Raw genomic sequence first — 17619 nt, 5'->3', positions numbered from 1 at the left:
TGAGCAGTGAAGCCATGGCACTCTACCCAGGGGCTCAGCTTAAGGCTCTGTGTCAAAAAAAAATAAAAATAAAAATGTGATATAATAGGGAGGGGACAGGGGAGGATGGGTGGAGGGAAGGGGGCCACACCTACAATGCATCTTACAAGGGTCCATGCAAAATTTACTAAATGTAGACTATAAATGTCTTAACACAGTAACTAAGAAAATGCCTGATTTGATGTTAACCAGTTTGATGAAAATATTTCAAACTGTATGTAAAACCAGCACATTGTACCCCATGATTGCATTGATGTACACAGCTATGATTTAATGAAAAAACAATGGGATATAATCTTTTGTTTAAAGAGTCATCACAATTATCTAAATTCAAAAACTAAGTTTAGGAAAAAGCCCTGGAAAGAAAAGGCAAAAGGTCAGGATGATCTCGTGAGTGTTTAACTGCAGGTCCAAATACAAATTAACTGTTATTTTTCTCTACTTTTAACTTCTTTTTGATCTTTCAAGTTATTTTTGTTCATATATATCCACCCCTTCTATAGTAGATGAAAAAACACGTTCTTCAATTTTTCCCCCATTTTCTTTAATAGACTTTTTTCTATTCCTTTCTTACATTTTCCCTCTTTCTCTTAAAAAAGTTATATGCTAGGTCTTTAAAATTTAGTAACAAGTGAAGATATTAAATGCTAATGATGGAGAAATAAGGGATAAAAATTAAATGACAGTTTTGAAGCACAGAATGACAAATAGCTCCCGTTAAAATTGACATATTGTAATGGACTGCCTAGCTGCCAAATATATTTTCTTTACAGCAATCCAAGATATAGTTCTACAGTCCTTTTTCTTCATTTAATTACGTGCTTTAGAAGCTCTTTTGGTACTAAATGACATTTTGAGTGAAAAATCAGGATCAGTAATCAAATTTGACTCCCTGCATGGTTGAGTGTTCAGCCATATGGTCTCGTTAATCAGGTAAATTGAAATGTACTTCTGTGAGGAAGAGACAGCCCTGCTGGGTAAATTCTCCACTTAAGGGCTTTTTGTTCAATTCATACTTTTCCTCTGCTCCAAGCTAGGACCATTGAATGCACAGCCCAGGCCTACACATTTTGTAGAATCTTCTTCTTACATTTGTTGTGACTTTATTACCCCACCCCCTTCTCTTTCTCTTCTATCTCCCCATTTCTTTAATGGGATTAAAATTCTGAGTGGTTTAGAATTTATCATTTTACCTTTTTTTTTTCCTAACTGATATATGGCAATGGTCAGACCATGACCAAAGACCCCGTCACATGTCTGTTATTCAGCAAAACTAAATTCCCTTCCTTGGCATCTCTGACTGCTAATCCGAGACTCTTGGAATACCCTGATTTATTTGTTTGAGGAAAAGATGGACAGCATAGATTTTTAGCCTCATTGACCTTCTAAGAAAGCACAAAGCACTAAAGATGCTTTCCTTTAGCACATGGAGTACGGGGTTCTTTCATCTTTTGTTCTGGACGTAGTTCTTGCATCTATCACTCCTTCGCGTCCTCACTCTTCTTCCTTTCTCTCCCATTCCTTCTTCCTTTGTTTCTATACTTTCCTCCTTTCCTTTGTACTGGGCATGTCTACAACTTTCTGTCTTGGCCCATATTCTTGTCTTCGGAGTTTTTTAATTGTTACTGCCCATTGATGTATGATTCAAATGTATTTGTGCCAACATTTATTTTCTTCTTTTTCTTTTGCACTCTAGTTTTTTACATGAATGCATTTATGGAGTACACTGTGTTGGTTTTGTATACAATTTGAAATGCAACAAACTTTCACTGCACTTTTTAAATTATTTTGTTAAGACATTTATACTCTACACTTAATAGATTTGACAAGTACCCTCGGCATCTCCAAAGTTGGGGAGCTGAGAGACACCTTTGTAGACTGGGGGGCTGGACAAAAGGGGTTGTATTTGTCAGCAGAGAAAATCTAGAACGCTCCTGGAAAGTAGGTCCCCAGGAGACCTTCCAGGACCAGGGCTTCATTCTGGGACAAATGAGATTGTCGTGTTTGAGGATCTGGAAGCTGGCCTAGGGATCAAGTTCTTAAAGTACCCCCGTCTGGGATGCTGAGTCTCACCTGGGGTGACGTCACATAGGAAATGGACTGAGCAGTGGTGCCATGAGCAGGCGTCAGTCTGGTCATGGGAACCACCCTGGCTTCTTCATCAGTGCCAAGCCCTGCTGGGGTCTGTCATCCACCCCTAACCTGCCCATGCCTTCCTCTTATGGCTTTAGTTGGCCAACCTGTCTCTGATGTTTATAACAAGATACCCAATGCACACCTTTGTCACATCGCTATAGCAAAAGCTGTTTGACCCTTGAATCAAATGTTGGGAAAAAGATTAGAAGATGCTCAGAATATTTGGTCTTACAAATACAAATCTGAAGCAAAAGTGATCTTCCCAAGAAAGCAAATAAAATACAGGTTCATGCAGAAACAAACAAACACACACCAATTACACTCCCCCCACCCACCTTCTCCCTCCCTCCCCCTCCTCTTTCCCCTTCATCTTGGGCTGTAGTTGGGTTATAGCTTTCATATGAAAGTGTGGGTGCTTATATATTGGTTTCATAGTAGGGCTGAGTACATTGGATACTTTTTCTTCCATTCTTGAGATACTTCAATAAGAAGAATATGTTCCAGCTCCATCCATGTAAACATAAAAGAGGTAAAGTTTCCATCTTTTTTAAGGCTGCCTAATATTCCCTGATGTACATATTTATTTTCAAGGAACCCTAGGGTTAGGCTGACTGAGTCAACAATGTAATCTAGGCCCTTAATGAACAAGTAAATATCAGTGAAAGGCAACAGTAGAAACCAGCCCTTGCTGAGGAGTAGTTCATGATGAACTTGACTATTCAGCCCATAGTCTATCAAAAATCACAGAAAATTATGTTAAACTTATATTGAAGGTCTGGTAGTGCCATCTGAGGATAGAACTTATTTATTTTTGAGCTTTAGATTTGGTGAAGTTGTAAAATGATAGAAATGTATTTCACCAACTATGGACAAGGCACTTTGGAGATTAAAAGGTGATGGACTGTATTATTGTCTTTCAGGAACCTTTAAATCTACCTGTGAAACATACACAAGTGTGAACATGTTGGTAATAAAGTGCCTTATAAATAACTGTTCAATACAAAGATTGAAAGGGAACAAAGTCTGTGGGTAAGGTAGTTAATGATTAGATGAGTGGGTTCTCATACTTTTTCAGAAATAAGATAGTATTTCTTCATATTTTAAGAAAACATAAAAGGATCTATTCTTATTGAAGTGAACATGTACGGCAAATCTTTGGGGGCCTTTTCCTGGCATCTGAGGCCCCTGACCTATGCTTGGCACCTGAAACCTTCCATGGTCTGGAAAACATTGATGTCATGGACACATAGTGTAGAAAAGAAACTTACACAAATTTGGGTCACAGTGGAGTGGGGAGGCTTCCTTTCAAGTGTAAATGATTCATTTATAAAGCATATAAACTAATTCTTCCAAGGGTGTCTGATAGAGAAAACTTTAGAGAATGTATGGCTTTATTGTAGTAATTCTTTGAAGAATGAGTTGCAGGTTTTAAGACAACAAATTAGGAAGGACATTTAAAACAGAGGAAGTCCCATCAGCTGAGTTGAAGTGTAAGTACAAGAATAAAAGCTACACTGCTGTATATCCTTAGCTGTGTTGTCCAATATAGCAGCCACTGGTGACATATGACTAGGTCAGATTAAAATTAATTAAAATTAAACAAAATGTAAAGTTGTGTCTCTTAGTAGCCCTCGTCACGTTTCAAGTGCCCAATAGCCCCATGTGACTAATGGCTGGTACATTGGCAGCACAGACATAGCCTATTTCTACCATCACACAAAGTTTTATTTGACAGGGCTGGTCTAGGAAATAGGATCTTAAGAAAGAAAATAACCCACGTGGAGGATAGAAAAGTGACTTGTGATTAGGACGTGCAGAGCTGCTAATGTCATGCTAAGAATTCAGATTTTGTCTTGGTAGCACCAGCAAGTCATGCACATTTTTAAGCCAAATGGTATATTTTTATGTTTTTGAAAGATAATTTTAAAAGCATAGAGTATATGCTTGAATGGCAAAAGATACAGAGAAATTCAGAAACTGTTGCAACATTTCAAGAAGTAATATATTCCTGAAAACTGGAACCGAGGTATTAGGATGAAGGTAAGGGGTGGGAGGCCCTTTGCCCTCAGCCCCACACACAGCCCCTTCTGCAAAGCAGTGATCTTTCCCCTCGGTGCCTGTCTATTGAGTAAACATCCGTCTGCCTTGGAGAGGACCAGAATAATGAAAAGCTGTATCAATCCACACTTTCACAAATTATAAAGGTGCTTTCTTATAACGATATCTGGCAAAGCTCCCGCACGGGATTATATGACATTGGTGGAATGTGAAACACTAAGAGGTTACTTAAATAATCATAAAGAGTCAGGGCGTGGAGGGATGTTTTCGGCAGATAAACCACTTAATACCATTTCTGACCCTGGCAGCTGAAAGGAACTAAATTAATCATTGGGTAAAACTTTCTTTTAAAGGAAACTAATTTTGATAGTAATATAGGTATATGGTTTAAACAAACAAGTAGGAAACCTATACTGTGAATGAGGAATAAAATTCTCTACCCAGCACCATTGGGCGATATCTTAGAATTCACCATATTTCAAGCATTTCTGTTTTACTTCCTTCCAGTGAGGATTTTCATTGTTCTTCTAATTCTTGGCGTGACCAAATTTCAAGGCGTGTCTAACTCTTTGCTATTAGACATAGGAAAATTAGCTCTCCTGTTGTTTCTTTCTGATTCTTTTCCTCAGTATCTTACTTTACCATTAGTATTAATTACACTGGTTATTTTTAAAACTTTAAATGATAGACATAAGTCTCTCATTTCATAATAACCTCATCTACTAATTATTGTTATTAATTCTAATTTCAGTATAAATATCATTTTTTGCAGGTAAGCTTTTTAATTTTCTTACCTGAAATGTTTTATCATCATGTTTCCCACCGTGTAAAATAATTCTTAAGGATCAGCTCATTTTCTGGTCTTTTATCTGAGAATTTTCTTTGTTCTAATTGAGTTTTATTTTCTTCTCTAAAAATACTGTTCGTTGGAGTTCAGACTTCCTAAGATAACCAGATTTTGTTTTTATCATATTTTTTCATGAAAATATATTTTCTTTATACTACAAGAAATTCCTTTAAGAATTTATTGTAAAAGCTTTTGCTTTTTGGGGTGGTGCCTGTGGCTGAGTGGGTAGGGCACTGGCCCCATATATTGAGGGTGGCAGGTTCAAACCCAGCCGAGGTCAAACTGCAACAAAAAATAACCAGGCATTGTGGCAGACTTCTGTAGTCCCAGCTGCTCGGGAGGCCAAGGCAAGAGAATCGCCTAAGCCCAAGAGCTGGAGGTTGCTGTGAGCTGTGATGCCAAAGCACTCTACCGAGGGCAATAAAGTGAGACTCTGTCTCTGAAAAGAAAAAGCTTTTGCTTTTTTTTTTTTTTTAATAATCTGCAATAACCTTTTGAATTTCCAAGAGGTCTTATTTCCCAACTTTTGCTATTTGAGATCTAATTTTTCTTAAATGCATTCATTATCTTTTAAGAATTTCTGAGTGTACCCATGAGAAGGTTTAATGTTCTGTTTTCTGAATTATTAGAGTTTTTCATCTTCACTTTTTTCTTTGTTATTGTTTGCTCACCTCCTAAATTCTCGACGAGTGCTCCTCAGTAAGTCGTGCAAGCTTGGCAGGTCACTGTCAAGTTCACAACTGTCCAAATTCACTTTCATGGGTGTGTTTGTGGGGAGGGCGTGACATCTGACATGAGATGCCCTCTAAACGATAAATTATGGGCTGGTAATGATGCATGCCAGGACATTCCTATACCAATATCAATGGCCATCATCTTCTCTGAGTGATGGGGGGTTACTATTATTATTTTATAGAATTCATAGGAGCTATTTATAAGCAAACACACCCCATCAGCATCTTTTCTTCTCTGTATGTGCAATGGATGTACCGTAGTACAGAGAAGTAAAGCTAATCTAGAGATAGTTTAACTAAAACACGGTTTCACTAAAAGCATTTCTTCCATCTTATTTCTTATCCCAGTCTTCTTAGCTTTGAGTGCCTCTGGAGCTTTGCTAAGAACAGTTTCCATACTCATGTTTTTATTTCTGAGATAAGTCTTCCTTTGGTCGACTTTATCCCTCAACCTATCTCCATCTGCTCTTTGCACTCTAGAAATTTAACGCAAATTCTAACATGCTGATTGGTAATGTCCCATCACGGAGGCCTACCTCCGGTCTGTTTTTAACACCAATGTGGATTCAATAATTTTTGAACCTCTCAAATGATACTTACATGGATTTTTTAAATTAGATCACAACTGTGTACATTACTGCATTTATGCCGTACAATGTGCTGATTTTATATACAATTTGGAATGTTTACATCAAACTGGTTAACATATTATTTACTTCACTTATTTAATTGCTGTTTTGACATTTATACTCTACTCTTAACATACATGACATGTCCTCTTGCACTATGCACAGCAGGCGAGGTCCCAATTAGACGGAGTTTTTAAAAGAGGAGGTGGAGAAAACCAGTGCTTGGTTTGGCATTCTCCTGTGCACCATTTCAAATGGGAAATTAGTCATATTAATCTGTATTTTATAATAGTAATAAAATCACCAATAATATTTGCTAACTGTATTACTATTATTCAGTAACTTTAATGATATCGTCATACGTATAAATAATAATTATATTGTGTTTACCAGTATAAATATTTATATATTTATATTTAATATATAAATACTTATATTTATAAGTATATAATATATAATACTTATATTACTTATACTTATTATACTTATACTTATTAGTATTAGTATTATACTTATTATACTTATATTTATAAGTATTTATAAATACATACATATATTTAATATTTATTATGAATATTTATTTGACATGACTATTATCTTGGTGCTGAAAATATATTTTACATGTTTAACTATATTACTCGTTTATAAATATACTTTATTTAATATATCAGTGGACGAAAATGTATGTTTAATAGTGAGACTGGAATCAATTTCTCACAATTTAAGTGCAGCTACATCCTGATTGATTTTTCAAATAATATATAAGGTATAGTCTCCAAACGACTTCACACAGGTAGAAGACTATCTCATTCAATGAGACTGTTTCTTTTTATGTTGCTCTAACTGAGTTATTTTTATGTTTTACATGTCTGCCTTGGGGGAACTGCAAAGTCTACACTTCAGTGTAGGATGAGGAGTTGATTTTCACTTTAGATAAATAAAGTGTGGGTTGTGTATGGTCTTTGCTCGGTCTCCGGGTCAGAAATCCATGTGTCAACAGTATTTTATTTTATTGGTATTATGTCCAAACTAGGCTACTTTTCTCAGAATGTATAAAGTTCTTTCCTGCTCACCATATACTGAAGTGCAGTTTCTCTAAATTTATTTTGGGGGCTGGGAGGGTAGGGCACAAGAAACTGGAAAATCATCAATTTAAGATTTCGTTGCCATCGAGGCTCTCGGTGATATTGATCCCTTGAGATCAGTCCGTTTATAAAATGAACCACTTGAAGTTTTTCTTTATTTTCATGCACTTTAACATTTAATCCTCCCTCTCATGCACAGTTGAAACCCCCTGACACACACACAGTATGTCTATTTATGGCAGTGCTGAGTGACACACAGAGTGCGTCTTCTACCAGACGGCCTTTACATTGCCGTGAACAAACTTCTGTTTTCATCATTTTTTTATTCTGCTTAGCATGAACAGAGGCTGTGTAAGTATGAAGTGACAAGGAAATGAACACCAGTTCTTCTCACTTTTTCAACATAATTTTAAGGCTGTATTAAAATTTAGGAGTCTAGTCAATAATCCCCAAGTGTCATCCTCAAAAGAACTGTCGTTAGAATTTAATAACACATTGCCTCTGCTTCTTGCGATCTCGCTGGGCAAGTGCAGTCGTGAATTTCCTGGTGTTCGGGGAATTTCTCTCAGTCTTCAAGCTGCACATTTTGTCTCTAATATAAATACTGGGACCTACATGATGCTTTTGTCTTATTTTTTTTTTCAAAATGTTGCCAGATGTGATTATTTGCTTCTTTTGCATTTATTACATTTTTAATATTTAGTGACTTAAATTCTATGTTTCCTTTTAGAGATAAAATGGGTTTGAATTTCAAGACATTCTTAGTTTTCATGTTTACTTTTTGAAATATTTTCCATAAAATGTTTCATTTCTGTGGCTTTGAGATTTATTTATTTTTAAATTTAGGATGAAAACATTATAGAAACGTTTATATTAGAATAAATTTAAGATCAGGTTGAAGTTTACAAACTCAGCATTGCAATTCATGTTTAGATAATGAGACCAGCGATTATAATAAGTTGTGAGATTCGCATATAAGATAACCCTTGAAACACACAGAAATTCTGAAGGATCAAGAATGACAAACAGCAATCCTCAGTCAGATTTTACTTGCTATTTTATTCAACCATTCATTAATATCTCTAATATTATTTGATAAGCTCCTGATTTCTATTGTTGTTGCTACTATTACTGTTTGTATGTTTATTTTAGCATTTGTTTAATGGCCAGCTGTGATTCATCCTGATTAGACATCACTAGTCACCATTGCACCAACAAGAAAGTTACCAATTGGCTGCTGAATATGTGATATGCTTCAAATATTTTTCTTTGTGCCTTATGTGAGCCATCTAACTTAATCGTGAAAGAGATCTACAGTGTTGTTATTGCAATTTTTTTGAGACTTCACTCTGTTGGTCTGAGTAGAGTGCCATGGAGTCAGCCTAGCCTAGCTCCTGAGTAGCTGAGACTACAGGTACCCACCATGACGCTGGGCTAATTTTTCTATTTTAAATAGAGACAGGGTCTCGCTCTTGCTCAGGCTGGTCTAGAACTCCTAAGCTCAAGGATCCTCCCTCCTCAGCCTCACAGAGTGCTAGGATTACAGGCCTGGCCTCTGATTCCAATTTTTGTACAGCGTAAGTCACAGAGGCAGAGAGCAGTCACCTGTCCTGTTCAAGCTTATTCTTACTCTACCTTGCCAGGCAAAGCTAGGAATTCAGCTCAGGATCATCTTTGCTGTGTTTACCTTAAAGTTCCATAGTATTCTGGCTTTGCCTGATATATAGTACTCTCAAAAATTGTTACTATTATTTAAGTGTTACTCAGAACCTGGAGTCAAAAAGTTAATAAATTAACTGACATGTATTCCAAATAATCCTGATAATATTAGAAGCGATTATTATTGGGCAAGATGGTGCACTGAACATTTCCCATGAGTATGGTTTATATTCATCACAGCTGTCACAAAATTAGATGCTAAAATAATCTGAGATATATGGATAGCTTTTTTTTTTTTTTTTTTAAAGAGACAGACTCTTACTTTATCGCCCTCGGGAGAGTGATGTAGTGTCACAGCTCGCAGCAACCTCCAACTCCTGGGGTTAGACAATTCTCTTGCCTCTGCCTCCTGAGTAGCTGGGACTATATAGGTGCCCGTTACAACATCCAGCTATTTTTTGTTGCAGTTTGGCCCAGGGCCAGGTTCGAACCTGCCACCCTCCATGGAGGGGGCTGACACCCTACCCACTGAGCCACAGGCGTCTCCCTATGGAAAGCTTCTTTGACAAAATGAGCAGAATTCTGAACACTCGTTGTTCCCGAATCTGAGGCTTTTTAAGTCTTTCACATCCTCTCTCCCAAATAGGACGCCTGTGCTTCTCCACTACTCCAAACCCTACAAACTGTCTAGTCGTAGCTTCTCAAACCTTTACATTATCCAAATGTTTTCTGTTTCTGATTTTTATCAAAATAAATATCATATTTATAGTATTGTAAGTGTTTTATTGAAAATATCAGGAATAGACAACTCATTCTCATTTTAGAATTAGATTCCTGGTTGATAACATTTTGGTGGATCAACTTTCTAAAGGGTATTTCTTGTCTGCATAGTTTTTGGAAGTTATGTTACAAAGTAAATTATAATCTATAGTCAGGCTAGAATTACAAATACTTGATTTTTAGAAACTGAAATTACTGTTATTCCTTATAAGCTTCCCCAAATTTGTCTTGAGGAGGCAAAATGAGCTTTCTTTGCACTACGTTTGTCTCAAAACCTCCTTTCCGTTTTTGTTCAGACATCCCCTGGTGTCCATGCCGGATCCACCCTGATTCCAATGAACAGCATTTCCGTGCCCCAAGGAGAAGACGATTACGGGTATCAGTGTCTGGAGGGCAAAGATTGTGCCAGCTTCTTCTGCTGCTTTGAAGACTGCAGGACAGGATCTTGGCGGGAAGGGAGGATACACATTCGCATTGCCAAAATTGACTCTTATTCCAGAATATTTTTTCCAACAGCTTTTGCCCTGTTCAATCTGGTTTACTGGGTTGGCTACCTTTACCTATAATTTCCAATTCATACACGAAAGTCATTAAGTGTCACTAAATCCAATATAATCTTTTCTACTTCAGTAACATGAAGTTTAAATTTAAAATGCAAAGAAACCCATGGTTAGAATTTGAATGGTATCTCAGTTATTTTAAGACCTTCATAGGTAAATACAGTAACAACTTTTACAATTTACATGCAAGTGATTAGTGCAAAATGCAGTATATTAAAATATGATTGTATATTTTTACTTTAATTTTCTTTAACTTACATCCTATTATATTTTGAGTTTGTAATTTCCATAATCCATATTTTTTAACATCAGTTGTTTAACATAATCCATATTTTTAAAGATGAGATCATTTTAATACATATTGTATTTAAATATAATCTATCATTACTTGCAATGTGAGACTACTATCTAATTTTTATGTAGTAATTTTTTTCACTTACAAAAGAGTGTTAATTTAATTTTCTTCTTGTTTTTTTTATTTGTATGCCCTGTTAGGAATACAGTTTTTAAAAACATGAAGCCATGATATTCTTGGATTTATTTCCAAGTTTTACTCCCAAGAAGAAATTGATTTATGTTTAAATTATCAATCATGAAAGACTTTTGCAAAGGCTGATTTTAACTCTCTTGAACCCAGTACATTTTCTGACACAATATTAAACAGAGCTGCAGTGACATTTACTGTGGTGATTTGCAAAGTTGATGAAACCACCAAGGTCGTTGTTTTTTTTTTTAAAGCTGAGTGAAAAAAAAAATCAGGAAAACTGTTAGGTTAAAACCATTTTATTTTCTGCCCCACAGCTTTTTTTTTTTTTCAGCCAGGGCTGGGTTTGAACCCGCCACCTCTGGCATATGGGGCCAGCACCCTACTCCTTTAAGGCACAGGCACCACCTTGCCCCAGAGCTTTTATAAAGTATGAGGAAGTTAACACTGAAATGTCAAATCTACCAAACAAATTAAATGCAGAGATAAATTATGAATTTTTTTCTTTATGGTCTACAAGATTGTGACAGCTCTTAATTTAACTCTTAAATTAACTCTTTTTGTAAAGACAAAGTCTCACTTTATTGCCCTTGGTAGAGTACTGTGGCATCACACAGCTCACAGCAACCTCCAACTCCTGGGCTTAGGCGATTCTCTTGCCTCAGCCTCCCAGGTAGCTGTGACTACAAGACACCCACCACAATGCCCAGCTATCTTTTTGTTGTTGTTGCAGTTTGGCCAGGGCTGGGTTTGAATCCACCCTTCTCAGTATATGGGGCCAGCGCCCTACCCACTGAGCCACAGGCACCACCGCCCAGACTCTTTCATAATTTTTTTTTTCTTTACAAGGGTACAAGTGAATCTTTCCAAAAAAAGAAATTTAACAAAAATATTAAGGCATTGAAAAACAGTGGTTATATTTACTAATATGGTTAAAAAATTATCACCTGAAAAGTTGAGGTCAGATTGCATTTAGAATATTGTCTTCAATGTGTATTATTAACAATTTTAGACCAGTAATTTCTGAGAAACAGTTTTAATCCTGTGTCAGGTGTTACCTTTTCTAGCTTCAAAGTTCAAGACCTAGTCAGCTTATATCTTTTTCTATATAATCATGTTTTTAAAGTTGAGGTTTCACTCTGTCACCCGGGCTAGATCACAATGGCACAATCAGAGCTCACTGCAGCCTCAAACTCCCAGGTTTGAACAAAACCAGGAGATCCACAAATCCTGTGTCAGTCTCCCAGGTTGCTGAGAACACTGGTGGGTGTCACCAAACCAGGCAAATTTTCTTTTTTGTTTTCTTTTAAAGAGATGGAGTGTCACTCTGTCACTAAGCCTGGAGTGCAATGGTACAATTATAGCTCACTGTAACCTTGAACTCCTGGCCTCAAGACACCCTCCCCTTTCAGTCTCCTGAGATGACAGCCAGGAGCCACTGTGCTCAGCCCTGTTAGTTTTACAACTATAATAGAAATGGTTATAATATTCTTTTTTCTAGAAAATAGAAGCAGCCTCAAAAATCATGTTAAAGGTGACTTTTATTTTCTAAGAGGCATCTTTAGTGACGATGAGAATGGGAGCTCTCTAAATTCTTAGAGACAGGAGTAGATAAAATTCCAAGTAAAGTCTCAGTGTAGGCAAAGCCTGTCAGCTAACAGTTTTTTTTTTTTTTATTATTAAATGATAGCTGTGTACATTAATGTAAACATGGGGTACAGTGTAGTGTTTTCACATACAATTTGAAATATTGTCATCCAACTGGTTAACATAGACTTTGTGTCCTTTACTTAATTATTGTGTTAAAACATTTATACCCTAGTTCTAGAAAAATTCACTTGTACCCTTGTTAGATTGGAAAGATCAGCTAACAGTTTTTAAAATGTCCCTCTTGTTAAGGGGAGCATTAACTGCAGCCTTTGGTCGTTAAAATCCTGTTTATAGGAACTCAATAGTCACGACCTAATTTTCTGGATAATCACCACAGTCAGCTTGGCAATAACCTTTAAAAACTGTTTCCATTGCCAAGAGCAATTGTCATGATGAAGAATTTGATGACCACGGTCCGTCTTCAGGTTTGAGAAGAAAGCTATCACCTGCGCACGGGATATTCTAGTTTTAGTGGATAACTTTCCCTGGTTAGTGAATACCTGTGAGGCTGCAGCATGATTCTTCTTCTGATTTCTGAAATCTATGGGGCTTTTTTGTTTTACAGTTTACTGTGTGTTCCCAGCTCCATTTGTTGCTTTGTCTATAAATCTTTGAAAAAATAAACACGAATTGAACAGTAACGCCCACCATCCACCAACACTGTGTTTAACTGAAAGCAGAGCCACATTACATGTTGGCCATGTACATACTCACGCTCAGGCAATTCGTGCGTTCATTGTTATGATATTGAGTCGTGAGTGATATTCTTAGGGTAGCCATTCATTTAGAGAAAAATCAAAGGTGAAGTACTCAAGAAGATGCAAAGACCCCTAAAATGTGGAATGCCTCTTCTCCTGTTTTGAGCTATGTCCTGCTCATTTTCCCAAGGCAGTTTTGATTTGGGGATTCTTTCAAGTGTAACTGAGCATGACTAAAAAAAAAAAAAAAAAAAAAAAAAAAAAATACTTAAAAATGCTTGATATATATAGCCTTGATTTTATCATTCGTGTTTCATTAACTTGGCTTAAAATGTTGTCAATATTTATAAGTGGAAACAAACTTGATACAAACATGAAATATGTTTTTCTATCGACATTCCTTGTAGATACCATTCAAACAAGCACTTGGTTTTCAAAGCAAGTGGTATTTTGAACAGTTTTATTTAAATATGCAGAACAGAGAGGTGTGAAAATCTTACGGTTTTTAAAACACAAAATGAAAAGGTAAAAATGTACTTAGGCTCCTTTTTTAAGAGATCAAATGAAGCTTATTTTCAAACAGGACATAATGCAACGTCTTTCCCTCTGTTCTTCCAAGTACTGGTTTTACCATCCTGAGGAGTGGTTTTAAAATCTTTCTCTTTCCTCAGGTGAATTATATCTTAATTTATGAGATTCACTGGGACTTGAAATTCCTGGATGCTTTAAATGTTTTTACACTAACTGACCAACAAAATGGATATTTATAAAGGATGGGAGGGATGCCTAGAGCAGACGGATTTGAGATCAGTTGGAAAAATCTTGATTCACCTGCAGACTCATTCTCCAAACATGTGACCAGGATATAGAAGTTCTGAGGAGGGGAAGTGTGACGGCCATAATGTTATTCTCATAGATTGATGGTAATATTTGGTTTACCCTTAAATTGTATAGTCACAATTAGGCTCACTTGAAATTAATTGCTATCATGCAAAATAGTTTCCAAGAAAAAAGTGCATAAATTACCTGAGAATTCAGTAGGGAAAGGAAAACATTCTCCAGCAGATGTAGCTAAAGATAAAGTTTGACGTAAGTGAGAATTAGACAATCGGTTGGGTGTATTTTAAGTTAAAGACAGATTTCATGAAAGATCTTAACATTTATCAACTTCAGATCAAAGCATAGTAGATGTGTGTAAATAAAGAGGCAATTGTAAGGGTTTTTCCTCCCATTTGTGCTCCTGTATTCTGGCATTAATGTATTGTCATAAAATAAACTATACTTTTCTCTTAAGAATAAGAATAAAACTGAGGGCTTCCTTCCTGCCATCATTCAGCAGACAATCACACAGCTTATACTGGCAAATATCAACGGTTTTCCAGGTTAATGTGTTGTGACAAAAGGCATCCTATACTTGGAGTGCACAAAAGAGACGTTTTAGATAAGATTTGTTAGAAATTAATAACCAAAAATTGAATTACCATAATGAACGAACACTTACATACATAAAGTAATCAAAGTTCTATGCCAGTGCCTAGTTTTAACCTTGTAAAATTTCTTGCGACAGGACACCACACTCAAAATTATTTCATTGGTCTGAACAGGAGGATTGAAGTGACACAACAGATTTTTAATGATTTAGCTTTTGTCTCACTACAAACATTTTGGAGATAATTTCTAACCAAGCTATTTGTCCTTTACATCATCAACTTCATTCAGCTTGTCGTGATCATGCCATCTGAGGCCACACACACTTGCTATTATATTTCTGTTGGTCATTCTTTGTTATTTTTCTACTGCTAAAGAGGCCAAGGGCAGCCTCTATACAGTTATTAAAGCCATCACCACATTTTTATCAAAGACATTCTGAATGCAGTTTCCTAACACTATGGGCCACATTGTTACTGGAGGGTCAGTTCTGCCTTTCTGTGTTTGCATTTTGAAAACAAAATAACCTAATTCAGATGTTTCTGCAGCACTTTCTGGGTGCCAAGGACTGTTCTAGATACAATTGGGAATGTCTAGATTAACTCTCAAAGAATGTTTAGTGAGATAACAGGATTAATTATACAATTTAATTAGTTTTAAAAATAGTTTCCAAGAAAAAAGTGCATAAATCAGTTTTTAATTTATAAAATTATAAACTGGAAAGTTTTCATGGAGGATGTGTGTTTAAAGATGGCGGCTTCAGGATTCAACAGGTGAAATAAGCAGAGATCACGATTTCCAGTTGGGTAAACAGTTTTAATGCTTTAATAAACACAAGTCGGGGCAAAAAGTAAAATTTCACCTTCATTGGAGGTTAAGATTCTTACGGAGACAATCAAAGTTGGTGTTAGAAAGATAAGACCAAGAGGCAAGAATGAGAAATTCAGGATGCTAAGGGATGATATAAATTCATTAAGCATTCACAGAAATACGTGATTACAAAGGCGCCACTAATAAAACTGTAGAAGTTTTGTCTTACTGGTGTGTGATGCCTGAAGCCAGCTAGGAAGCTACTGGAACATAGGAGGCAATAGGGAATGAAGATGCAGACTCTGATGCCGGAGTCTTTAATAGAGGGGGAAAGACAGCCCTGAATAAGGAAAGAAAACTGGCAGAATTAAGCTTGGATTAAGTAGCAATCCGGCAGCGACACATGGTGTGTTAAGTCAAAGGGCCCTTGTGAATTAGTTTAAAATGTGTATGAACAGACACTAAAACTCTTTCTCAATGTATTATAAGCTTCTTGGCTGTTGTAGTTTCATCAAATGCTTCTTTCTTTTCTATTGGCTTATTGTTTTTTTTTTTTTCCCACAGAAGAGATAAAGAAAAATAATAATCTCTGACGTGTAAATCCTAAAGTAATCCAGATTATTATTATTTTCAAAAGATCTGTTCCTCATTTAAAGAGCTTTCTCTTCAAACAGACCCTCAGAGACAAGAATCACGCACAGAACCAGTGGACGACTTCCATTAACAGCTAACTACTCCCAGCTAAGTCTTCATCAGCTGGGTTTCTAACTGTGAACAAAAATAGTCCACTATAGGATCAAACAAGTCCAGAAAATTGATTTCTGGTCCTCATACAATTTTTGGAATATTTGTCTCAGCATACATAAGAGAATTCTCATCGTCGGACAAGGAAATGTACCTGGCCCCTTTGAATCTGTAAATAGTAAAGACGCTGGTAACTGAAATCCAGGAAGGAAAAAGGGCTAATCAATGGACGTTTCAGACATGATTTACCTGGATGGAAATACTCTGGGCTTGATAATCCCCTGTAATTACTGTGATTCACCCATTAGGTCTGTGTGCTTCCTCCGTGTAATAAATCCCTAAGGCTTGTGCGTGTAACGGCTTCTGTTCTCTTTCAGAATCACCACGTGGAGAAGCGTTTGCCAGTGTGTGGCTAAGGCTTCTCAGTCTCAAAGTATTCTGTACTTTCATGACCTCTGTATAAAATAAACTCAGTCACTTGTTATGAAGTAAAGAGTCTCATTCTCTTTTGATAGTTTTTGTACAGATATGTCCCTTCACCGTTTTGGAGGATATGATCATGTCTTTAGCATTGAGGTTAATTTCTGAAATGTATTATTTCCCATTCTTTCAATTAAGAAAGTTAATTTAAGAATGTCTCCTTGATGGTTTCAAAAATGAATTTATGAAAGTTAAGTGCAATGGTTATGCATATTTTGATGCCCAAGCTTGAATTTCTGGTTTATTCTAACAGTTTGTGATCTTACCCTAATTGGAACTGCCAGACACCCTTCCCTAGGTATTTCAGTGAGAGCAACATCTAATATTTAGGGTTAAAACTCAGACCACTCCAAATATCTCATGTTACGAAAGAGTGTTTCCGCTGAAGGAACAGTTACTGAAGGAAAATTCAAAGCCAGAGATCAGGAAAGACGGCATCTCCTGCTCTATCCACCTGTTTCTTCCTTCCCTGTCCCCATAGTACAGTATTTTTTTTTTAAAGTTTGTGATTTTTCTTTCAGGCCAAAAATATCAGATACTCTGTTTCTATAAAACATTGAAAAAGGTGAGAGAGAAACTACAGTTTCTTAAGTATGTGCCATGTGTCTGGAACTTTCAATGTTTTATATACTAATTATTTCATCTTCAAAGCAAAAAATTCTACATAACAGATGGGAAAACTAAGGGCAAATATAGTAGACACAAAACTCATACCTGTTACCTAAAATTAAATGTAGGTACCATTAGCTCTAAAGACCCGAATCTTTCAATTATGTAGAACTATTCTGACAGCAAAGT

The 17619-nt window shown here is 36.3% G+C and overlaps 1 protein-coding gene across 1 annotated transcript in view; it reads left to right on the top strand.

Annotated features, from left to right (window-relative positions):
• GABRG1 (gamma-aminobutyric acid type A receptor gamma1 subunit) overlaps window positions 1–10737 on the top strand; it is an 81394-nt gene extending 70657 nt beyond the window's left edge. The window contains exon 9 of the mRNA XM_003794584.3: window positions 10264–10737. Coding sequence (XP_003794632.1) covers window positions 10264–10533 — 270 coding nt within the window. The 3' untranslated portion in view covers window positions 10534–10737. The remainder of the gene's footprint in view (window positions 1–10263) is intronic.
• Window positions 10738–17619: the final 6882 nt, after the last annotated feature.

Source organism: Otolemur garnettii, unplaced genomic scaffold (genome assembly GCF_000181295.1).
Source record: "Otolemur garnettii isolate 467f Iridium unplaced genomic scaffold, OtoGar3 scaffold00083, whole genome shotgun sequence".
NCBI classification, from domain to species: Eukaryota; Metazoa; Chordata; class Mammalia; order Primates; family Galagidae; genus Otolemur; species Otolemur garnettii.
This window is presented reverse-complemented; position numbering and strand designations above follow the sequence as displayed.